Here is a 26,305-nt window from a genome sequence, read left to right on the forward strand (position 1 = left end):
AAGAAAGTCTCCACCCAATTGTGTGAAGTGCCAGTGCGGAATCTATTGGTTGACCAGTTAGTGCCCCCAAAAGTGTGGATCTCGTTGCACCCCTAGTGTGAGTCAAGGTGATCCTCACCGAATGAGACATGATTGAGCGGAGCTATTTGAACCGCATTACCTTCACATCAAGTTCCTCTACCAACGGTTACTGATTGTAGATTTATTGGATGTACTCCCAACTTCTCACTCCACCTCCACTGATCTCACCACCTTCAGTTAACCAAAAAAACATAATTCCACCCTTTAATCCAAACCTCAGTATATTTAGAAATATTCCCCAAAATGTGGTACCTTTCCAGGGAGTCCAGTAAGGAGAGAAATACATTATATTACTGACATTTAGGACTATTTTTAAACTGCTAAGGAATATTACTGCTGCATGTCATGTTGAGGTTGTGCAGAGTGAGTGTTCATTCTTCTAACACGTTGTACTGGAGTGAGGCCTACAATTGACATGACTGACTCTTATTCTATGACGTATGTTGAAAAAATAACAAAAAAGCATGTGTGTAATTGAGAGAAACTATGAGCTGTAGTGAACAGAGATCTGCTGCCATGGCTGACGTGATATTTTGTGCTTCTTACCTTGGCAGTGGAACACGTTTTCTGTTTATATGGGCTGTGCTACCCCTACTGGTGGCATACCATTCTTCCACTGAGTGTTGTCCTGGCTAACATTTCACCTGGAGGAGCTAGGCTATTTTAGGTCTTGGTCCGGAAGGGCTTGTACTCTATGTTTATGTGTGTATATGCTCATCATGGCTGTATGTATTCTGTGTTATCTCATTGCTGCAGGTGTTGCTAGATGTGAGCCACTGGGTGCAGTATGCCATACAAACTTTCGGAACTAAACTGCATGATACTTACTTTGTAAAACATTGCTTTCTCATACAGGTGGAATGAGGAACATCCAGGAGCACACATTTTCATTGGGTTGCTATGCCTACAAAGTCCTGTCCGCTTTACAGTATGCCAATGGAACACCTGTACTCCGGATTTATGGCAGTCAACAGTTCAAAAGTATGGATGTTCAAGGACCAGTAATTAATTTTAATCTACAGGATGAAAACGGAGCTGTCATTGGCTATACTCAGGTACACTGTACTGCTCTATCCAACTTAAGGTGACTTCTGAAAATGTTTAGAATCTGACGCACGAAGAGTTTGCTGTGAGTAGATGTGACTTACTCTTGTAGTACTCCTGCCTTACTACTTCAATCCTCTCAGTAAGTTATAGCAGAATTTTTGTGATTCGGATGCATAACAATTGCTTTATATTCATTTCATATTTCACCCACTGGTTCTATGATTTTTATATCATTATATATCTGTTGTACATGCACTAAATAACAATTGAGCGCAATAAACTCATAATCATGCAGGTTCTCCCTTTGCAATTGGCATTTATTTATGCAGGAAAGGGTATGGTATTTCGTATATGGCTAATAATTGAGACTCTAGTAGCCGAGGTGTACATAAATGGCTATACCACGTATTTTGTGGATGCTATCCCCCCAAAAACGACATGTAGGGCCAGTGGTGGATTGCTAATATGAGTTAAAAATACCCTAGCTTGTAGGTACAAGCAATTACTAATACATTTGCTTGACCTTATGGGAATTCAGCTTACTTTTCCGTCTGGTTTAACTCTGACCTTGTTCAACATCTATGCAAGGTCAGAACCTTCTAGCAGTGAATCTTTGGTTCTTTCACTATTAGACGAATTGGTGGGAGGATATCAATCAAACTCTAAAATTATATTTGTGGGGGACTTTAATCAACCCTGGGCGTAGTGCGCGTAGTGAGGCTACGTGAAGCATTACGGAGTGGGGGCAAATCTACGCCCACCCGCACACTTCACATAGCCCCACTACGCGCCTCCCGCCTCCCTCCCGCCCTCATTTTACAATTACTATAATCATTAGATAAAGAAAAAATTACTTACCTGAGCTGCCGCGTCCCTGGTCTCCATCTTGATGTTTCCCGGATAGCTTCTTCCTCACGAATGCGCATGCACGGACGCCCGCGCATGCGCATTCGTGAGGAGGAAGCTATCCAGGAAACATCAGATGGAGCCCCGGGACGCGGCATCTCAGGTAAGTAATTTTTTCTTTATCTAATGATTATAGTAATTGTAAAATGAGGGCGGGAGGGAGGCGGGTGGCGGGCAACTCTGCTCCGCCGCGGGGTGTGCGTAGTCTGCCCCTGCTATGTGCACGGAGCGGAGCAAAGCGCCCACCCTTAACTTTAATGCCGTTTTCGAACCCTCCCCTTTACTAAGTGCTTCACTCGAGGAGGAGGACGAGATATGGGGAATTCCCAATCTGGTAGTTGGTAAATACGGCCAACGTCTTTCAAATGTCTCTTTACAGATTGCCTCCCTAACTGGAGATAGGAGCCAGAGGGCCTGTAATGGGAGAACTCCTTCAGACATAGGGAGACAGGCCACCTTTAAGAGGGGTGCTTACACAAGTATCATAGATTATATTCTCGTTGATGTTAGAATATGGTCGCCAGTGGAAGACATGACCGTTGAACCAAGGACAGATAGCGATCATAATTCTCTGTTACTAAAATTGAAGGGTAGGGACCTGGACAGGGATGCTTATTATCAAATCACTAAAATAGTAGAGCCATGTACAACTAATAACCGTAGAAGAGTTACATGGCCTAAAGTCCAAGCTGACCAGGACCTTTACAACAGAATATATAAGCTCTATGTGGCCTCGTCAACTAATCTGTGCAGCCATAAGGGCAGTACTGACATGCCCGAATCTTCGTATGTTACTGCAGTACATAACGAGTTTTTCAAAAATTTTAAATTAGTCCATTCCAAACATAGATTTGGTGGAAGGCCTGCCAGTGTAAGGGATCACAATTGGTTTAATGATGATTGTAAGAGAGCTAAGAAGGCATTACAAATAGTAGTTAGAGAGCACTGCAGATCTGACATAATTTCTGCTCGTAATATTTAGAGAGTAGTGCGTAGTAAAGCTAAGCGCGATTATGCCGATACAAATTGGAACAACCTGGTCTCAGCAGCCCAAGTTAGAAATAGCCGTATGTTCTGGCATGTTGTATCCAGGGGCAGCGTGGAGAAGGTCACCTACAATAATTATAACATTCAGTAGGAGGCTTGGGTGGATCATTTTTCGAGCTTATATTCAGAAGAGGAGGTCATTGTTGGTCCACATTTTGACCAGGTTGACCTAAACCTAGAAACCACTGTCTCTTATGCGACTGTAAATAATCGATCGCTAGTTTTTAGCTTAAAGGATACTGTGTCAGCAATTAGTAAATTGAAAGCAGGTAAAGCTCCTGATTTGATACCGGGAGACCTGTACAAATCGGAACCTACGATATGGGCACCGTACATAAACCTTCTGTCTAATCGCAGAGCGGCCGGTGGGGATATTCCGGAAACCTGGAAAGGAGCAGAGATAATAACTATTTACAAAAAGGGCGATGCTGCTATCCCCTCCAACTATAGACCTATCAGCTTGATAGACAATTTACAAAAGGTTTTTATCAGGCAAGTTCTAGATAAACTTCAAGGATGGATGGACGACAATACGATATTGTCAGCTCAGGCGGGTTTACGTGCCAAAATTACCACGTGCGACCAAGCTTTTAGATTTTCCCTGTTAACATGGAAGTACGTGCTACTCAGGAAACAGCGGCTCTATGTAGCCTTTGTGGATCTGCGAGCCGCATTTGACCTGGTACCACATGATCTGCTGTGGAAGACTATGCTTGACCAAGGCACCCCAGTGGATTTGGTGACCATGCTTGCCAGATTGCATAAGGATAAATATGCCTAGGTCAGGTGGGGGAAAAACAGGAATAAACAGAGAGGATACCGATACAATGTGGGGTGCACCAAGGGTGTGTCCTTTCCCCCACACTGTTTTCCCTGTTTATCAATGATGTGGTGAGTTGTCTAATGGGTTGTAAGAATGATGCCCCCTCATTGAATGATGCAAAAGTCCCCATTCTGCTCTTTGCAGATGACTCTTTATTAATATCCACATCACCTATGGGCTTGCAGGTCTTATTGGATAAATTCTTGGGCTTTTGTAAGGATAGGAGATTGGAACTGAACACTTCAAAGACAAAATTTATGGTGTTCGGTAAAGTACGGGGTGGCCTACGGGAGATTAAGATCTTACAAGAACCCATGGAACGGGTAAAATGGTTTGATTATTTAGGCATAGGTTTGAACGAGACACTTAGCTGGGAATATCAATTGAGGAAGAGTTTCCTAATACTATGCCAAAGATCTAAATCAATATTAAGATTCTTTAAACAATCCTATACCCAACCCCTCTCTCCGGCTCTTGAAATCTATAGTGCAAAAGCCTAAAGTGGAGCTCTTTATGGAGCAGAGATTTGTGGGTACATTTCTGTTTGCAAATTAACGATCTGTGAGAACACTTTTGCTAGGGCTCTCATTTTGCTACCTATCACAACACCACTCACCCCACTTTTTTGTGATCTTAGGTTAAAGAGAATTGGCGACTTGGCTGCTCTGAGACCCCTAATTTACTGGTTGCACCTATGGACCACTCCCCAATTAACTGATTATCGTAATTCCCTTCGGGAGGTCTTGGCGATTAATGGAGCAAAATATCTACAATGGTTTAAACACATTGCTAATTGGTGCAAAGTACTGAATCTGACGGGCTTGTGGGAGTATCCAGAAAGGGCCACTAGACGTGATATCTTGACCCTTAAAGCTATGTATTGGAAGGTAGTGGGGGTGGAAGGTAGTGGGGGAGCATTATACCAATAATCAAACAAGTGGTCAGTTAACATCCAACTTTTTAAATGTAAAATCACGCTCTTTATTTGAACCCTTTCTTGATCTGATTTCGCCCCCCCTTGCCAAAAGTTTGTATACTAGGTTCAGGTATGGTAACTTGCTCCTGAAATTCCCTGGGAAAGAGGCGGTTGGCCCAGTTTAGACTCTTGTCCTGCCTGCATCAACGTCATCGAAACTGAAGAACATGTTCTGTTTTTCTGCCCCAAGTACCGGCAGATACGTAGGAGGTGGATTAGACCAATATGCCTCAACTTGGGAGCAAGGCAGTACCAGATTGCGTTCAGAATTTTAAAACCAGACACCTCTGGGCCAATAGGCTTTGCTCTTAGTAGTTTCTTATTCTCTTTCTGGATAATTTGCCAATAGCTTTTAAAATAGTTGTATTGTCACACTTAGCTTTCCCATGCTGTATATGTATTTTAAATATTAAGTTTTACAAACATGGTTCTGTATCCCTCATGCACTGGCAGCTGCTTTTGCATTTTTTATGTATGATTAGGTTGACCATATTTATGCATTCATGTCTCTTTTAACTTTGACCTGGGACTGTCATTTGTACTCGAGATAGTAATGGTTTAATACGTTTTCAATTGTAAATAAACTTATGTTTTTCTTTTTATACTTTGATGGTTTTTGTACAAATGACGGAATAAAGTTACATGATGATGATGATGAGACTCTAGTATCTGGTTTACAGGAAAGGGAAGATTTCCCTGAGGAAGGACAAGCAGAAATTGACGTCTTTGACAATTATGCTCCTTTGGAGTGCATTAACACTTCTGTTTAAATAAATTACACCCAGATGCATTATTATATGAGTGGAGCTCACCATGTTGAGGGTAACTTGAAGGGAAGTGATTTCTGTTTTCACTATGTTCAAATTTTTTCTTTCTTCAAGTGAGGCATGTAGTCGAAGCATCCCATATTATTGGTTTAGACCCCTCGTTCATTAGAAGTGAATGTATGTTCCATTGATGTAAATGTGACAGGCCTGATAACATTAAAGTATACCTGGAAACAGATGCATATAAATATTGAATAGCAGGGTAGAGAAGGAGGACTGCTGAGGAACATTGCATGTTGCACTTTAAATTAATAATAAATTAATAATTAATCTCATCCTATAAAATCTTGTTGAGTTTGGTTCGTGAGGAAGGAACAGCTCCACCCGAAAGCCTCAACAAACAGCCTGCCCATTGGTGGAATCTTTTTTATATTATTGTCCTTAATCTACAGGGTTTTCTGCAGGGTGATTGCTGAGTATGAAAGAGGCTGTCTGGAAGTCATCCTCTAGTTTTTTCTTTGATTTTCATTTCGCCTGACATAAACCTTATCAGCTTGCTCCCACAAACTGAGCAGCACGATGACTTTAGAATGCTTGTGTTTAGTCATTTTTTAATTATGTAAGGCTGATTTGGGCATGTATTCCACACTGAGGAGACTTTCAGTCCTTTTAAATCCTTTAGTTCTCAGCAGTGATAGAACATCCTTATACACACTAGCTCTCTTAATTGAATTATTACAAGTTAATTCATGCTAGGTGCATTGAACACATACCTTCTGTAGCACCAGCTCCAAGATTTATTTTTACATTTTTACACATAGATTCTTGAGCTCAGAATGTGTTGCTTATGCAGGTATGTGAATGGAAATAACATTTTAAATCACTCTTAGACTTGCATTGCTGACACTTGATATCAAGTCAGTTCATCTTCGCCTATTGAGGTAAAGGCCAAATGGTAAATTCCACCAGCTGGTTTTGTATGTTGTTCCTTGACATATCAAGAACAACCCAGATCACTCTAAATTCCCAAGCACATCCTTTTTAGAATTTCAGGTTTATGGGACAGGAAGGTCAAATAGTCAATTCTTCCCCTTGAAAGTTAGACGTGGGAGTATAAACATATCCAGTAAATATGTCAATAGTAAACAATAAATTAGATTGTTCAGTCAGTTCTAGTTCATTACTAAAAATAACAGGCATTTTATTTATTTAAGCATGTTAAGTCTGTAGGTATGGAATAGTTAGCAAGAAATAATTTTACACTCAACCTAGTGAAGAAATTCTGAGTTTCTCCTCAAATGTTATCAATGTGTTATGCAATTAATTGTAAAAGGCTAATTAAGCTTAGGGAAATCTTTTCACACATGTTTCTCAGGGCAGCTAAAGTGCTGGAGGATGTCTCCTTCAGTTCCCTTCATCTCAACTATTGCACAGTGTTCCTTGGAGCAGGAAGCCAGACTTGAATTTCTGGCTTAAAGGGGAAGGTTATATTCAGAAACAAGAGTACTGGTTTACAATATGAACTGACCATTGAGATCTAAATTTGAGCTCAAACCTTTGGAGTCATAAATGCAATACCAGCGAATATCACAGTTGGTATTCTTCAGCTCCATGGACAGCAGGCTACAAAAAGAGATGCAGCCTTCCTGATTTCCTTAAGGATTTTTGGTATTCCATAATGTCCATTGCATAATTGTATAAGGCCTAGTAAGTTTCTAACCAGTTAGATCTCCTTGCACTTAGTTTTCTTACCCAAAGCTAAACACCGGTTTCTGGGGATGGGTGAGCCACCCATCTGTGTTGTGAAAGAGTTTTGCTGTGGTCCTACCCTTGAGCACAGTATTTTGTTCAGTGGCTTCTTCCTCAATGTACATGCTTACATGGGGTAATAAAATCTATCTTTGTCGTCTTTTATGTGTGGAGATCTCTACACCGACTCTGGAAGTCTCTGCGCATGTAAGTTAACATTTTTGTAGTAAATGTGGGAGGGACAGAGGAGAGTGGCTGGAAAATGGTAAGTTTACAGTCATATTTGGCGTTTTTAGAGGCTCCACCCTCTATTTAAGGGGTAATGTACGTGTGCACTTTTAATGAACTTTACATTCATAAACTATGAATGGTTAAAAGTAGTAAAGTTACTCAAAAGTTTTAGAGTAAACCTTAAGCTTGCTTTTGTGGCCAGACCCCATCATGTACTACATAAAAAATGTTACATATATGGGATTGTTAATACAACTAATTCAATTTTTAATGTTTTTTTAAATAATATTTTATAAACACCTGTGCAACTGAAGACTTTTTGCATTTTATACCAGCCTCTATGATGTTTTGTGCAATTGGCTGTTGTATTGCTTGTAATATTCCTACCATACTTTCCGTAATCAGACTCTTAGACCTTTTCAAAACTATTTCAATCAATTTTCTTCTTTACCATTTTAGATTATGTAGGTAAAAGATTTTATATATGTCTTGCAAATCTAACATCAGTTACTACACGCAGCACTGGGTTAAACGTTTTGTTTGTCTGAAGTGATAGAAAACTGAAAATCAAGCCTTAGCCATACCAGACTTTTTCTCTACTCCATTTGTTAAGCCTTCTAATTTAGAGCTAGCTCTCGCCACTACTCAGAAAGTAAAATATCTAGTGAGTCTTCGTTTACTTTGAGAAGGCCAGTAGTATCCACAAAAGCCTCCTCCCAACTCCTCTATGCCAGACACCTTAAATCTGCATCTTTGCACTTGATTTCCCAACATTGAGTCAGTAGACTGAAACAGAGCAACTGATTTCAGGGAGTGCAAAACCCCAAACTCTAAAATACCCTTAACCCCCCCCCCCGCCCCCCCCCCCCCGGAACAGAGCCAAACTCATTCCTCTTTGTCTAGTGTTTGAACAATGTTGGATCAAAAATCTCTTCCTTTCATACTGGATTCTTATAGCTGCTGTCCATTATATTATAAGCATATATTTTCCCTATCATTCTGATTGTTAACAAAATATCACCCTCAGATCTTAACATGGTGCCTAAAGAACTATATTAATGTACAGTTAAATTCACTCTGAACCAGATTGCTCTTGTTTTGATCATTGGCCTGTTAGTAATGTTCAGAATATGCATTTTTACAGTTTTTGAACAGGTTGTTACCTAGACCTTTAAGTCTTTATATTTTATGACATTTTACATTACTGCTAGTACTGGCCTGCAGACAGCTTTGTCTGTCAGTCAGAATTCAGGTGATAAGCAAAAACAAAATACAAAAAGGTGTTTTCCCTTCCGTTCATCCATTGGCTGTTTAGGCCTCGTTCCTTTCAGATATTTCTTGAAAATGTATTCAAATGTTGCATTCATCACCATCATGCTGCTCTCTGATTGGGAGTAGCTTGATTCATGACAGTATATTTTCTGTTTACTGACAACCTATTGATTTTTAGGTGTATTAGGCCATTCCTTAGATTTTGCATACTGATAACTTTTCTCCTGCCTGGTGAAGGGGTTACCTTGCTCACTTTGCCACTGGATTCAAGCAAATCTGGCTGGTGAGGGGTGTTACCCCGAAACCGGTCCCAAGATGCTTGTTTCCGGTCCAGGGAAGACCTGGCTTGGTAATTCGGACTGGACTGTTCCCATTAGGCACAGTGTCAAGACTGATTTGCATATAGCTGGGTCTGAACTGGGGTGGCGAAGTGAGCTAAAGAACGATGATGAATTCAACCCAGATCTGTGACTGGGGGTGAGTGTCTGACAGTTCAGCGCTCCGTCCATCATCTCCTTGTGTTTGCTTTACTAAATCAATTAGGGCATTCACATTTTTTCAGGTACTATACCTTGACCTCACAAATCCATTAGATTTTCGTTAAACAATGCATTGTGATAGGTAAGTCAAACAAATCATATGGTGGCTACTCTATTACATCACCTCTTAGTGTCTCCCAATAATTGAAGGTGGTAACCAGCCCTCTTTATAGAGCAAAGAGCAATGGTTTAGCGTCAATCATTCACCGACACTCTCATACCTACTAAAACCCATCTTTGCACTCCCTTTACTATATCCCTGTAGAATTCAAGGACAAAACTTGATGTGCCATCAATAGTCAGAAATATAATCAGAACATCACTTAAGGACATATTACTGCACGATAACTATGCAAATTGTTTAAACTTTGAAATCACATTGTACAAGAATAACTAAATATCATCAGCACTTTTGTGCGCCAAGGAGATTACCTATGAATGACTGCAATTTCTTTTTAATAATAACTATGGATTCCCTTCTTTTAATTATATGATTGAAGAAAACCATACCTAGATTTAACATGCCTGATTCACAAAGGTTTTCCTGTGACTTACTTTTGTAGTACTCCAGGGTTAACTTTGAATTCAAAGAGTAAGCCTAGTGTAATTCTGGTTTACTCCTGGAAATAAAAGTATGCCTGAAACATTACAAACATAAGTCACATCTACCTACAGCAAACTCTTTGTGAATAAGTCCCAATGTTTGGACCCAAGCTACAGACATAGGGCTCGGTTGACAAAGATTTGTCATGACTAAAGGAATTCCATGTGTCAGCTAGGAGAACTTCAAGAGTAAATCACAGCAACATCTTCATGAATGAATCCCGAAGTATGTAACATTATGGTTACAAACACTGTCTTATGGCAGCTACTTTTAGCAAACAAACCTTACTCTCGTCCAGTTTGTCTAGTTTACCCCATGCACTTGTAAGATTTGTTGTGCAGAAACAAGTATTTGTTTCTTTTTCTTTTATCCCTCTCTCAATACAGTAAAACATGGCTATACTACTTTTTGTAAACTAATGTTGCTCAGCAAAGAGTGATAAGGTCAGCAAAAGGATTACTGTATGAGTACTATTAATATAAAGAACGCATTTGCCTAACTTTATGTCCAACCTAACTCAGAAAGAAGAGAAAAAATGCACGCATGAGGGAATCCAAAACAAAAACAAGCAATTGCAGGCAACTGCACTGTCAAACCGGATTTAAAATAAGCACTTGTTAATGCAGCCTGTTTTGACTATGTGATATTTTTTTGTGTAAGTTTTAGCTTGGTGATCAGTTGTGAAATATAATTTAAAAAAACTCTGTAAAAGTGTTATGACTTGTTTATTGAGAAAGGCAATATATTGTGCAGTAAAAGGTAGTAATAAAAAGTACAAAGCTATAATACATGGCTAAGACTCACGATAATTGGTTATCACAGGTAGTCAGACTAATACACATGGCCGACAGTGTGAATACACAAATTCTAAAAGCTCAACATAGTTGGAGAGTAGCACAGCAGAAACTCTTTATATAAAGACGAGGTCAGCATTGATGTTATGTGCTAATATGCGTAGCCGCAGTACTAAGAGGAGGCCGGCATTGATACAATGTGCTAATATGATTAGCAGGCAGTACTTTAAATAATGTGCTGACAAGTGTGAGGGAAAATGGCAACATTTAAAGCTTTAATAAGTGACACAGTTCACGAACAGTCATGAAACATTAAAACTTGAAATTCAAGTACACAATACTGCTGGAAAGGATAAGGGTACAAGTACAGAAGTGTCACAGGCCATAAATTAATGCTGTGCAGAAAATAGGTGAAGCCTCATGCAACTAAAGTAAAGTATGATAATAACTTGCAAGGTGCAGCATCGGTAAATAGCAGTGATATCAACAGGTCTAAGACGGCTGGTTATGCACACGAAGGTGAAGGGCATTAGAGTACAAATATATGGGCATATAACATGCCATAACTAGTTGCCATGCATAAAATAAATGTAAAGTAAAGAATAGAACTCTTACAAATAATAGTGTGTGCTGGAGAAGGTAACTGTTTTCTGTGCTACACGTTTTCTTTCTGTTAAAACTGGGGATCAGACTTACTTTTTCAAAGACGCGTACTTTAATTGATCCTTGATCATGCAAAGAATGTTTTCATTTATTTCAGGCTTCACTTTCTGTACAAGGATAGGCTCATACCTAACAAATAGGTTAGTTCCAATATGATTACAGTGTTTCAGTTTCTCTGTCGGTAACTCACACAAGACGGCCCTAAGAACTAACAGTTGGATGATATCCTATACACTTTACCCAATATGGCTTTACCCTCCTCAACCAATGCATCAGTCCTGTTAACTCAGCTACACCAAGCCACAACTTTGGTCCTGTCTATAATGACTTCCTGATTAAAAAGAAATATAATCCTGCGAAACCAGTTCACAACAAGTAGTTAATTGACATAGCTTAGATGCTTGATAGAATGAGACAAGGCTCTTGACAACAATCCAAAGAACTTAGCTGCACCTTTCCACTGAACTAATGATTGTGTTGTGTATACTCGTGATTGTGGCTACAAATCAACTATGCACAAAACAAGAGTCTACTTTTGGCCTATCGTCACCAAAACTGACAACTTATCTTAATAATGCAAAGGAGATTACCAGAAACATGTCTGTAACTCCTCTTCATGTAGAACAGATATCTCACTGTCAGGATCTACAAGCTTCTCCAGCAACATGCTAAAGGTGCACTATTTCAAGTGGTTACACAAATAGATATAATAAACTAAAACCTGCTTCCACATGCTCCAATCCCCCCAAAACTTGTAAAACAGTTGGTCATCTATATAATGTATGTATGTTTGTGGTATTTGTATAGCAATTACATCGGCAAAAGACAGTGGTGCTCTGTTCAGGGTCAAAGGCAAGCATACAGTCAGAGTGACAGGAGATGTAGCTAGATATGTATGTATGTACCTATGTACATGCTATCATCAGATAAATGGCTAATGCTTCTCCAGTACAAGGGATTCTATCTAGAAACTAAAACATACAATTGAAAACCAGCACCTTAAGAAATTGACCGCTAATCTAGAGATTCTGGTGTTAATCAATATGCCTATTTCAAGTAGGCATATAAAGGCAATTAATGCTGGGCGGCGCATCAGTAGTTAGTTATTTGACAGGGACACAGTACAACTTTTATAACGTACAGTATTTAATATTTTCAACAATATACATTTTGAGAATATAGTTGAAGTGCTCACAAAAACGTGACAGCAAGTGTGATGTGACGAGTGAGGGTGACTTTTAAAATAGAATCATCTCATTGATAACAAAGATAGAAACTGCTAGGTGTAATTGTAAACAATAAAATAAATGAGTTTCTTGTTGTATAGGGGTCGACAGTGATTCGATCTCACTGATTTGAGAGCATCATCAGGACAGAAATGTTGTGAGCAAGAAGAATTAGGCAACCTGGAAGAAGCCGATGTCTGGTGAAATTACTGGATAGGCACCCAGCGGGAGCTTGGGGCCTGGAGGTGCATCAGTTATTCAGGAGTGGACGCTTGCAAGTGGCATCTGGATGTAGGGAGGCCACAGCAAGGGGCCTGGAAGACCCTGGCATCAATCCTTTGGTGCACACTCGCTCAGTGCGTACTTATTAAATAATAGCGGCGGCATGAATGAAGGAGGCTCGACCGCCAAGAGCGAAGTCTGAAGAGCTTGTCAAATTGCCACCTAGTTGGCGTTTTTAATCAAAATTTAAAGAGGAGACCGCATTAGTCAGTCGTTATTCCACGAGACGGGCAGCCGCCCTGTCTGACTATTCCGCTACACTGGATGTAGTGTAGCAGCTATCGACTTCAAGGAACTGTATTTCAAATCTATTTTGGATTATTGAAGATTTCTGAGAAGTGTATGGTGGATTTTATCGTTTTTGATAGTGTTTTGGATATATAAAAATACTGGATATTTTCTAAACTATTGTGGTGTCCTTTTGTAGTGCTTTCACTGTGTTTCTGTTCGTTATGGTCAAATGCTTTCCACACTACCTCTAAGACAAGCCTGACTGCTCGTGCAAAGCTACCAAGGGGTTGAGCTGGGGTTATTTTAGGAGTGTATCTCCCTTATCCTGACTAAAAGGAAGGGTCCCTACTTGGACAAAGGTGCAAACCCTTGCTAACTAGAAACCACCATTTCTGACACTTTCTCTAAAATCAAAATGTTTTTGGGCACATCACAATGCTTTTGCCTCCAGGCAGACTTGTCAAATCCATCAGGACACATCTGTGATCGTCTCCAACAGCTTTATTTTGGACTATCATCTTACCAAACGCCCTGCTTTCCTTTACCGATTTGCCCCATACAAATCCCACTTTAAGCAAATGCTCTCTTATTAAATATGATATGGTTCAGAAGGACGCGTTTCCTGTCAACGTGATAAAATCAAATCCCTGTTTTTAAAAAAAATAGAACTAAGCCTTTACGAAAGATACCTGTTTATATTTTTCAACCTAAGCACAAATAGGTTTGTATTATACAGAAACGCTTTAAAGTTCACACCGAGACAAGGGCTGGTATTTGGATGGAGCACAGAAATGCCAAAAATGCAGCTGTAATTTAAACAGGAGCGTAGAGATTGCATTAGTCTGGCTGCGGGGCACAGACCGGTCCTTCATTCTCATTCACACAAGGCCCTTGTGTGAGAGGGGACAAAAGAAATGTCCTTCAAACTTCAAAATGGCACGAGGCAGAATACAATGCACATCTCCAAAGATGCCACACCTTCTGTAACTCTGACAGACACGCACCCTGACATTACCTTTCTATATAGCATTTGGAGCAGAAGCTGGTATAAGAGTCAGCTTTAATACTGCCTAATGACTGCCGATTTCCAATGCAAACATTCAGTGCGAATCGGGATTGGCTTTACTAATAAGAATGTATTTCTATCCAAAGGAACCTTCAAATTCAGTTTATTGTATAGTTAATTAAAACTGTAACAAACGAACATCTCATTAGTAAAATAAAATTGGAGTTTAAATCAGGGATATTTTATAGAAGACAGGCAGATCAAGACGAAGTGTTAATTACAAGGCATTTTTGTTTGTAAATGATAAGATAGATTAACGTCATTGTAGCGCCAAAATGTGCAAAGTGCAAACATTCATTAATAAGTTAAACCAAAATTACTTGAAATGCCATTACTTGGATTCCAGCATAAAAAGCATTTATACTGTGACAGCATAGAACCATTTACATATAAAGAAAGATCTCTTTCTGATTGGGCTGAGCATTAGGAGGCTTTGTGTGTCCCTTAAAGTGCAAGTGGTCTGTGCTATATATAAAATGGCCCAATCTTCAGGTATGTTTTCCAATTTCTGGTACCAGCGAGTAGTCCATTGGACATACTAGTCATTTTTTTCCAGCCACATTTAAAAAATTTGGACATTGGCAACTGGCCATTGGGTCTATAGATCGCAGACATGCAATGACTGCTCGCCTGAAGGTGCGGATACCCTGTTCATTAAATAAAGCTTTCAAGAATATGGACAAAGTCCTCAACCCCTTTATTACAGAGTATACAAGATGTTCTTGGTGATGCCTTAGTGCATTCATGTTCTTCTCCTGGAGTTTTGCCGAACCCGTAAGGCATGAAATCAATTTTGTGGATCAGCCAGCTTCTAGATATGGTTCGATTTTAAGACTTTTGTATTCATTGATTACTGTTCGGGCATGGACTCTAATAGCTAATTTCTCCCTATCCTTTAAAACAGATACTTTCTTTGTTATCTTGTTAATTAATGTTTTTAAAGCGATATGTGGAAAAGAATTTGCCCATATAGACTAAAAACCTGATTCGTTCATTGCTGTGTTTAGATAAATAATGTCTGGGGCTTTTTCGTTCAGTTGCATCTCCTGCCATAAGGCTTTGCAAGAATTATTCCCTGAGGCAGTTTTTGTTATATTCCAAATTTTCACTTACAACCCCATCCTTGCTATTGTTTGATTTGTAAGTCTCAATTCCAGTCTGATCTAGGGTGCAGATACTTTCAAAGGTAAATGGAAGAGAGATCTGAATATTTTGGAGACAATCTGATTTAGGAAAACTGAATACCTGCAGCAGAGAAGTTCACTACCATATGGAATAGCTGGTAGCAGCCTTGCTGAGATTACTTTGAGTAGTGAAGCATAACTGGGGTCATCTAAAGTTCTTTATAAAATGCAAAAGCCTGGATTAAGGAGTTAGCTTTTTTCTTCAAATTGATTTTATGTAATTTAAAAGTCGCCCGATGGTCAAAAGGTACTCACAGATATTTATATGTTGTTATCCGCTCCACTTGTTTTTAGGTCGAGCCTAGAGCAGCGCATGCGCTGCTGCTCGACTTTTAGTAAAGGGGTAAAAAAAAGTGCTACCAGATGCTGCCATGGCCGGCCTAGAGCTTGAGTGCATATGCGCGGGCGCGCGTTTTGCATGCCTCTCTCCGCGCTTCAATTCCCTCCCCCTCCCTGACCACAGATCTCCACTGATGCATCATAGTAGCTGAAATCACCACTCAGAAGTCTCAAGTAAAGGCAAGGTCCCTATTTGAGGAAAAAAACATATTTTACCTAGATGGCTTTTCTTCTTCGTGAGTTAAGATGCGGATGACTAAATTAATGTGCAAATTGCCGTTTTGTACCTTTCAAATCTGTTTGCTAATGTCGTTGCTCTGTATAGTATTATTGTGTGAATCACACCATGCAACTGTTGACTGTATTTTACTCTCTACTGAGTTGCACTTGAATACATGTATAAAATAGTTGTGCTCTACTCTGTTGCATTTCATTTATACTTCTTTAGCCTTTATAGGTTTCAAAACATTTGAAAAACAGGTCTAAAAGTTGAGAATAAAATGTATGTTAGTGAATGTATGTTAGTGAATGTATGCTTACGCTCAGTTCATTCACATGGCAATGGTCTTCATTATGTGTTCCTGTTGTACAGACAGGTGAAGCGGTATAATTTCCTAAGCTATCCGCACGTCACGCTATTAGAGTGCTACACTTTTTCTTCTGCATCTTTGTGGGTTGGTTGTGGAGTGTTTTAGCTAATCCAAATGGCTAACAATTGTCAGGCAGTGAGGTTAATATCAGCATAGATTGCTTTGCAATAGGCCAAAGTGTTTTTATTCTACAAAGTGACAGACGGTTTTTTACACTGATCATGGTTTGCCCATGTGCTCCACCTTCCTTCTTGATAGTATGTAGCAAGGAGTTATAACTTTGATCTTTTTATAGCAAAAAATGTTTGCATTCCCTTTTTAAACAAGCATTGGCATAGCCAATAGGTCTCGCTCTTGGGACCTTCTAAGTATTTAGCTATGCAGCACAATATTCTTGGTGCAACAATAACTGTTGCATGGCTAAACACTTAAAAGGTCCCAAATGCGAGTCCTGTTGGCTATGCCAATGCTTGTTTTCCTAGGTACCATTTCTACTTTAATTTTCTGCTAACTTTCATGATCTTTGTTTTCTTTAAATGGTCTGTCAATCCATTTGTTGTGGAATATATAAACAGTCGGTCTATGAGTCTCTGTAAACCAACTTTGTCTGGCTTAGTAGTATGACATCATCCACATATAAAAAGATTAGATATGAGCATAGAGCCCAAATTTGGATGATGGGAATTTACTCTATCTAAATCCTTTGGGAGGTCCACTAGGAATAGATTAAATAGGTACGGTGTGGGGTCACATTCTTGCTTTAGGCCATGCTGTGTCTCTAATTTCTTTGATAGCCTTGTTCCTTCACCTTTTCTTACCCTCACCCAAGTATTTGTGTGTAAAGATTGCATTGCCTTTAAAAGAGGGCAAAAAACCTCAACGGGATAACTTGTGCCATAAGAAATTTTGATCCACAATATCAAACGCAGCCTTATAATCCACATAGCACAAATAAAGTGGCTGGTTCTTTTATTTCATTTTATCCATTATTAATGATACCACCAATAAGTTTGTTTCCATTCCTTGAGATTTGGAAAACCCCTTCTGGCTAGGAGGGGCAATGTTGTTGTCGTTTGACCAATCTAGTAACTAAGTGAGAAGCAGATTGACAAAATATTTAGCCTCAGCATGTTGCAGAGTAATTTGGCGATAATTTTCCGTCTGTTGCATATTTCCTTCCTTAAAAATTCGGTTAATTGTCGCTCCCCTCCATGAGTCAAGAAATGTCTCTTGTTTTAAAGGATAATTATATACTTGGGATAGCTTCCTTGACCAAAATATTACGGTTGATTTAAAAAGTGCTTGAGGCAGCCCTTACGGTCCAGGAGCCATATCATTCCTGCTTTGCATTTCTTTATTTATGTGATCCTCTGTAACTTGAAGAGGGAACGAAGTTTGTGTATACCATTGTATTCTTTTCTCTTTTGATTGCATTATACAAGTAGAAGGACGTTTGAAATGAGCTGTCACATATTTTACTCATTTATCTTCTGTAAGATCTGAGCTTATTGCTCAGGAGGATGATCGATTTAGGCTGTTGATTATTTGCAAGAAATCTCTTGTATTTATTTTATTGGAGATAAATAGAACTTGCGTACAAAAAAATGATTTTCTCCTTTTTCTTTCTTCCCATACTGACTTCTATAATTTTGATTTATGATGTTAAAAGTTCTGTGGTGCTCTTGGTTTCCTTGAAATCTCCTAACCATTCTTCTCAGTCAATTCCGCTCAATTTTAATGGCACAGCAGTATGCCGATATTTTGATTTTCCTCTGGTTGCCACTTAGCTTTACGTTCCTGGTTATTTGGTGGTTAGCGGTTATTTTTTCTGTGAGATTTGACCATTTTACTATTGAATTTGAAAAATGCCTATTAAAAATATCCTTGGCTATATTTTCTGCTGTCTCTTTTATTCTTGCTTGTGTTTCTTCTGGCCATATCAACTTCCTATAGTTGATCGTTATAACTTCTCCTGGAAAAGAAAGTGCTTTTGGATGGAAGGAGTTTTGAGCCTTAATTTCTATTATTTGTTGTCCATGATCACTTTTACTTGTTTTCTGTATTCTAAATGATGCACTTGTTGTATAAGCGGAAGGGATACTAGCATGTAATCTAAAATGGAGTTAGAGAAAGTTATGTAATGAGTCCATTCTGGAGGGGAGTCTTGCTGATATCACCCGTTGAGGTTTTGGAGCCCAACGGATTCCAGATCTTGTATTAGGGAAATAGCTTTGGTATCACAGGGTCTTTTAGTTGAGTCTCATGTGGTCTGTGTTGGAACTGCCCATGTATAATTCTGCTGGGATATCAGCTCGTCTCTGGGAAATTACTTTAATAGGTTTATATTAAAGACCCCATTATTACAACATATGGAAACAAACTGTCCTGTGGGCTTTCTAGGATACATTTCAGTAACCAATTTATCATTGTTATTCTTGTTCTTGAGATTGGTGGAATGTAAAGATTCATCAGCAAAAGAGGATTTTTTAGATTTTCTTGTCATTTCATGAGTTTTATTACTAAAATATTTTCATCCTTCATTTTAATTGGTTCTATTTCAATTTGTAGCGCTGCTGCTGCAAATATGGCTAGACCTCCCGTTGGGCGACCTGCTATCCTAATTTTTACTGCGGAAGAATAGAACCTGACATAGCCATTGATAGAAAATGATTGTACTGCCCAGGTCTCCTGTAGGCATATTACATGTATATTTTCCAGTAGCTGCATAACATTCTTTTTTCTGGCTTTTGGGAAGAGTGCCATGTATTTTCCAGGAACAAATTGTTAGAACATCTTTTTCATTGGAACTTTTGGATACATCTAAGTTGGCGGGACTACGATATCATGAATCACGCTTTCCATGGAGAGCTTCAGTTATCCAGCCTATATTTTTGTTTTATTCTTCCTATTTCATCTGATGTTGTCTTGATTTTTGTGTATGGGTGTAATGGTTGAGGTTTTTCCTCCTGGATTAACAAATATTGAATGAGGATGTCTAGGATTCTCACATTTGTCCGTCCTTCATTCAGAATTTTCTGCAGTGAATGGAGCTGGATAAGCTGGAAGAGGGACCATTTCAACTTGGATCCCCCAAGACTGTAGGCACTCTTTTGCCAGGAGAACCCAAATTGCCATAGCAGTACATACCCAAGTGACTACAGTAGGTTCTGGAGAGATTTTATCTGGCGTTTCTAAAAATTCAATAGACTATATATCAGCTGAAGTCATTTCCATTAGCTGGGGCACAGCATGTAAGAGTTTCATGATATCACCTCCATTCAGGATATCGTGTCTTCCTCTCGACTGATATTTGGGGTTAAGATTATTTTTGATGTAAAGTTACCATCTAAAGCCAAGATTTTATCCTTGTTTTCATCTTTTGTCTCATTTTCTACTACCCCAATATTACCGTCTATCTCCATTAGTTGCTTCTGTTCAATCTGTGACACATTTTGTTCTTTTTCTTTTCCTGATACCTTATTTTTTGTGCTGTCCTTTGTTCAAGAGTTTGGGATATGTTTTGTGTTCTCTTAGTCCACAGTTACGTTTTCTCTTCCTTTTTTTGAGGCCCCTCTCTTTTCCCGAATATTGGAAATTACTTAAAAAAATTCCCCTCATTTTATCACTGTTTTCAAAGTTTACATCCTCTTTATTCATTGTGCTTGTATTACCTTGCTGGTTAGTTGCAGTGAAACTGCGTGTCTTTTCAGTATTTGCTTTATGTTACTTTACACTTTTCGCATTTTTTGTTGTTGTTTCTTTGTTATTTTGGGTTCAGATTCTAGTAGACTTATAATTTGAGATTCATCAATTTGCTGATGTACTTTTAAAATAGGGGACGGTGCGTGGGTGGAATTCACCCATGGTAGATGTTTTAGGTATTTGGATGCTTAGTATGAAGATTTTATTTTTATTCCCCTCTTTATTTCTTTTATCTCATTACAGTGTGAAGGTGTTACATGTTGATGGTTTTGTAGCAAGTTTTGGTCCTGAATTTTATTGATCTACGGGAAGTTTACATTTGTTATTAAATTCGTTTTTCACTCTTCTATTAGTAGAGCCATTGCTTCCGGTATTGTAGCCAGTTTGTTTACCACTGGAGCACATGTAGACTCTATTGAAGCTGTGGCCACATATTTTTGAGCTCGATTTATCAAATTGTTTATTACAGTAATATTCTGGTCAATTCCAGAGACTGCCATTGCCATTAAATTTAGTAAGTCTATTTGAACATCCATTTTTTCTGACTGATAGGCTACAGCGTCTAAGATTAGTTGTGAGGTCCTCAATATGATGTCCCATACCGGGGCTAAATACTTTATTTCAGATTCCGTTGGGTTCTGTAGAAATGGGGTGCCCATTTTGTTTTCTCTTAGGTCCTCTTTGTTTTTTCCAGTAGGTGTAGAGACAAACCCTACTAGTGTAGGAATCAAATAATGATGTACTAGTTGCTCTGATCTGTCATAGGTTGTTGGTTCTAATGCAGCTGTGGTAATTCCTTTACTCACTACAACTTCAATTTCTATTGGAAGTGGGTTTCCAATTGTTCGGAGGCAAGTCGTCCGATCCATACATGATTGATCTTGTTGCTCTTGTTTCCACATGTTCGGAGATATTGGGAGAATTGACAAGAGTTCCAGGTCGCTAACTGCGTCCCAGATAGACTACGCCCTCCCAGTTTTCATTTTGAGAATTGATCCATTGTATCTTCCATTACAGATTGGTTAGGTTTGCGGTCTGAGTTGAGTAATTTATAGCTTTTGTTGGTATTAGAGTGTCTGGTGAGCTATTTGAATTGCTAGGTGTGGAAAACAGAATACTACTTGGATCTTTCAAAACGGCAAAACGATGTGGACATTTTTGAGCTCTCTCAAACATATGAGCTACTGCTGAAATTAGTGATTGGGTATCTCTTGCTAATTTGACTTTTGTGGGCGATTGCCAAATTTGAAGAGTTTTCTTTCCTTTAGTTGTATTATGTGGGATCCATTCCCTTCCCGATCTCATGGCTCAGTTTATGCAGTAATTATCTGTGCAAATAGAAGTTTCTGAGTTCTCTTGTAGTGGTAATGTAGATTACAAATTTGAAGGAATTTTATGGTAAATATTTATAGGCAGTTGCAACAGTCTTGCTCCTAACCATGGAGTCTACTTACGCAACTACCCCACCAGAGGCTATGTAAGCAGGACTAAAAGCCCTTTTAAAAAATAAAGGTTTTCACTCTCTGTAGTTATGCTCTCTGCAGTGCCCCTAAAATGAGGATTGTACTCTTTGTAAAATTATAGCATTTGGAGAAGCGTTTTAAAAACTGGATTTACACTAAAGGGGGCGGAAAAGTGGTCAAATCTGCCTCCCCTTCGTTCCTTGGCTAAATTTGGTGCTATGCCACTCTCGGTATGGTGGGTTGCATTCAGATCTCTCAACACACTTCCCCACTCCACCCTCTGCTTATCATTTTCTTCTCTTGTGCAGGGCTCCTGGCAGGCGGGGCGGGGGCAGGGAAAGGCCATGTGGATACCTACTCCCACAGCTGCTCGCTGCTCATCGGATTCTGCTACCAGAAGTATCCTTCTGCTGCTTGTGCCTTAAATATTCAGGGCTGCCAGTCCCGTATCTGTGCACCTTATCTGTGCATGTTTAGCACTTGATGCTGGGATTTTTCGCGACCTGGGGGATCACAAGCTGCACTCGATCTAAGCTAGCTGCTTACATGGCACATCATTTCCGTTCAAACTGATTGAGATGGGATTTTGAAATATTTGTAAGACACTCACTAAAAGCCACAGAATAGTTATATCCACCTCCACTTGCAGGCTCCCCCCCCCAAAGACTAAGCCACAGGTGAGGACACTCAAACTCAGACCACTTATGCTAAGACAACAGCTGTTTGCTCTTAGGTGCGTGATGAAAACAGTCATACCTCAACAATGTAACTTCCCCCAGTACACGTAGAATTGAAAACTGAGACCAAATGATGTACAAGACTGACACCACTATTTCACTGCCCCCTGCAAAACAGTATCAGTCTGCGCTGTGCTGGTCGAGTCTATAGGGATCTGAAACCCTTGTCTCACTTTAGACTCTATGGGGGATACTCACAAGGACGGGTGATAACTATCGCCATCGTCAATCATTGCAAGGAAAGTTAACGCTGCCTAACCCTGATTAAAATTGCCATGTTAGCGGGGTATTTTCTAGCCCGCGGTACATGGCGATAGTAACAGGGAAGGGGTGTCAAAACCTACGTACTAATCATCGCGATGGCGATTTAAAATCATGCGTTAGCCGGCGATACATTGTGAATGGCCGATAATTGGCTGAAACGTCCCATCATCACTACTTTTAGCTCCCGGCCCAACACTGCCCCTGCTGGAAGCCAGGTGTCACTGTGAGACTGGCAGCATGGTGACCGCGGCAATCAGCTTCCTCGAAGTCTGACCATTTGGTTTATCCAAAAATACTGTCATTTTAGTGGTGCTAACTTAGGCAGACACCTTTCATCAGGAATACCTACATCTTAAAAGGCTCCTGGCTGTGTTCCCTTCCGTGCTGCAGGTAGTCGTCCTGCTTAACACCAGCAAAAGGCAGGTGTAAAATCCCTGGTGCTAACGCGGGTTATCCCCTGTTTTTCTTCGCTTCACAGATCTGGCAGTTCGTTGTGAATGTTGTGTTGTGGTTTTCTCGTATGTTTTTGCACGGGAAAGCCTACTCTGTATCTCATTAGTCTTAGTTGGAGGTGTCCACTGTGGAGATAAATTTTGGGGCAGTTATCACGGGAATACTGGTGTTGTCTGCAGTTTGCACCAGCTTGTGAATGGGGTGTTAATTCTATCACCACTTTTGATGCGTTAAAGTGGGGATAATTCAGAGATAAATCCTTGTGAATATGCCCCTATATGTTTACCTTTTCAGAGATCACTGTTCCCTTCAATATCACTGACGGTAGGTGCCTTTTGGTTTTGGGGATGTTATTTCAAATATGCGATAAAACAAAGATTAAAAAAAATATTAATGATATCAGTGGTCACCACTGGTCACAGATTGCAAATTAAGAAGCTAGCAACTAAAATATGCAACACCGGAGTATTTATTGAGAGTAATAAAATACTCCGGGGTGTTATTAACCCGTAAGTATGTTAATTGAGCTGGAAGGACCCGGATGTAAGCCCCTTTTAAGATTTATATTGAATACAGTTGATTTCAAAAGCACAGCACAAGCTCTGTGCAGGCACAACCTAAAAAGGAGTAGCGCAGAAACAACCTTATTAATATTGTTCATCTCCACTTCAAATCAGGAAGATTATCTAGATATCGATACATAGCTTTTTAAAATTACAGCCGTTGGACCATTTCTACGAATAGGCCACGTTATAATGCATGTATTTAGAATGCATGCCATTACAACAAGGTCATTACAATGAGTGCGTTGTTACATTGCATAGCATTACAACGCAAGTCCTTACAATGACTTGCTGTAGGGGGGTGCTGGATGTTGGAAAATTATAATTTACTATTCCAACTCCAGTCTGTGCAACAGTAGGGAAGAGGTTGGATTTAAAATCCAACACCTTCTAAGCCCTACAGCAAGTCGTTGTAACGGCTTGCATTGTAACGTCATGCAATGTTACAACGCTGTCGTTGTAATGACCGCGTTGTAATGGCATGCGTTCTTCCGCATGTGAGGTAAATGATGTTTCCCCATTTCTACATGTGGTTGGTGCTATGGAATTTATCTACTTTCTTAAAAACAATTTATTAGCTATAGCCAACCATTCCAATGGATTTGAATGCTGATTGGAAACACAAGAGTAACTGCTGTAGCTTCCAGACATTAATTATTTACCTGTCGTTAATGCTTTATTTGCACTTTAACAAGTTTAACGGTTACTATTTTAAAGTCATGCTAATCTTATTAAGTAAGCTAGATACCAATAACAATAGTGAATGTATATGATTGTGAGAAGGAGTTATATGTTTCATAACGTTACTCTTTTTTCATATGTTTTTTATGTATTAATGCATTCTTTTTGTATTGTTTTTTCAGTTTGACAAGCTAGCTAGCCTCAACCATATTCACGTCCGGACAGGATGTTTCTGTAATGCGGGATGCTGCCAGCTGCATATGAAACTGAGCTGTGAGGATGTGACAAAGAACTATCAGGTTGGTAACAAACAAAGTGTGCAATTCATACATGGTCAAGTGAAAGCTTGCATGCTTTACACATCCAGAGAATTACTAATTACATACAAGATTTTTTTCTCTTTCTGTAATCCTCATATTTCTTTTAATTTTATTCACTCTTTTACAATCCCACCTATTTGTGTGTTGCATTTGTTGTCGTACAGCCAACCCAAGAACATTCCTAAACACAAGGTATTGTTGGACATGGGATCTCCTGAACGATTTCCACATCTTCACTGTTTCCAGTAACTGTCACAGCTCTTCTTTTGGCTTTGACTTATTTTGGATCTCCATCAGTTTTTCCTCTACCTCTTGACATTCAGCTGGCAGACCATTAGATCCAGTGGTTTTCCATGGCTTCATGGTGGTAAAGGCGTTGTCTAATTTCCCCACAAGTCAGGCTGGCCTCAAGCATGTCTTGGTGTTCTTGGGTCAAGGACAAGGCTGACAGTTCCTCTGAAAGAGGGCGATTCTATGGGGGAGTTACTGTGGTTTATAATTGACGCTCGACTAACTGACTAACAGAAATCTGCAAAAGTTCCTGCTATACTGCACGTATCTATGAATGCTTACCTACTAGTATTCTTGATTTGTGTAAACATTCTGGTTGCCTGTTTCTTATTCGCTATCCAGCACAGGCATTTACCTTACTTATCTCCCATATTGTATATTCACCCTTGTGAGACACACCATAGGCTTCCTGCTGCATTTTGCCTAAGTGTTTTACATTTTTTGGTGGTAGCCTCAAGTCACATCAACAAACATTGGATTGCGGTCTCTACCCACACTACCTCAGGATCAACTGCCTTCTTCTCAATCTTATCATGTCAGATTTCTTTTTACATTCCTTAGCTTTAAATAAAGGCCTGGCCTTCCGCTGATCACTGATTTGTAGGCCTCCCAGAAGGTACAGTGTTGGACTTTATCTCATTGCTGAAGAAAATAGAAAGCTTGCTGTCCATGAACCACCCAACCATTTATGTTCCAAATCCTATGTGCTGCAGTGTATGTATGTCCTAGGGCTAGTTTCAATGGAGAATGGTCTGAAATACTACTTGGCAGGATTTGTGTACCCTTGACCCAGTGCAAGTCGGCTGCTGGAAGAAAGTAGCAGTTAATACTTGAAAGGGCCTGGTGTGCTGCAAAGTAAAATGTGTCTGCCTTCCTGTGTTTGAATTTCCTCCATACATCACATAGGACCATAACTTCTGACCAGTTCACAAGTATTGTGCTTCAAGGCGTTGCAGTGGGCTGTGCTCAACATCTTTTCGCTTATTCATAATGGCATTGCCACTGATCTCTGTGGTTCCATTGGGAGAATCGACCAGTAGCACAGTACATGTGTCTAATGTACTTTGAGCTAGGGAGAGAATGGCATAGTCACTAATAAAGGACCATGGGTAGTCCTCATGGATACCTTATATGATGACAAGTCTTCCAAAAGTTTTGGTTTGAAGTTAAGATTCTGCTATTCAAAATGTTTTGTGTAGAAGAATTCCCATCCCTGCAAACCCCAGGTGAGTCATATCTGCAGAGGAAGTCACACTTATTACCTAGAAGATGTGTAGGAAAAATTTATTCTGGAGCAACTGAACAATATTAAAAGTTAATTTTGGTGATACCGTGATAGGTATGATTAGCGTGTGTAGACCGCCCTGGTCACTCTCACTGGTCCTGACGAAAACCTGGAATTCTCCACCTAGAG

The 26,305-nt window shown here is 39.6% G+C and overlaps 1 protein-coding gene across 4 annotated transcripts in view; it reads left to right on the forward strand.

The window, feature by feature from the left end:
* LOC146822680 (molybdenum cofactor sulfurase-like) overlaps positions 1 to 26,305 on the forward strand; it is a 496,467-nt gene that overhangs the window by 328,370 nt on the left and 141,792 nt on the right. For all 4 annotated transcript variants that reach the window (XM_085606870.1, XM_085606869.1, XM_085606868.1 and 1 more), the window contains 2 exons: positions 937 to 1,136; positions 24,463 to 24,579. In XM_085606870.1, coding sequence (XP_085462996.1) covers positions 937 to 1,136; positions 24,463 to 24,579 — 317 coding nt within the window. The remainder of the gene's footprint in view (positions 1 to 936; positions 1,137 to 24,462; positions 24,580 to 26,305) is intronic.

Source organism: Triturus cristatus, chromosome 5_2, assembly GCF_964204655.1.
Source record: "Triturus cristatus chromosome 5_2, aTriCri1.1, whole genome shotgun sequence".
NCBI lineage: Eukaryota > Metazoa > Chordata > Amphibia > Caudata > Salamandridae > Triturus > Triturus cristatus.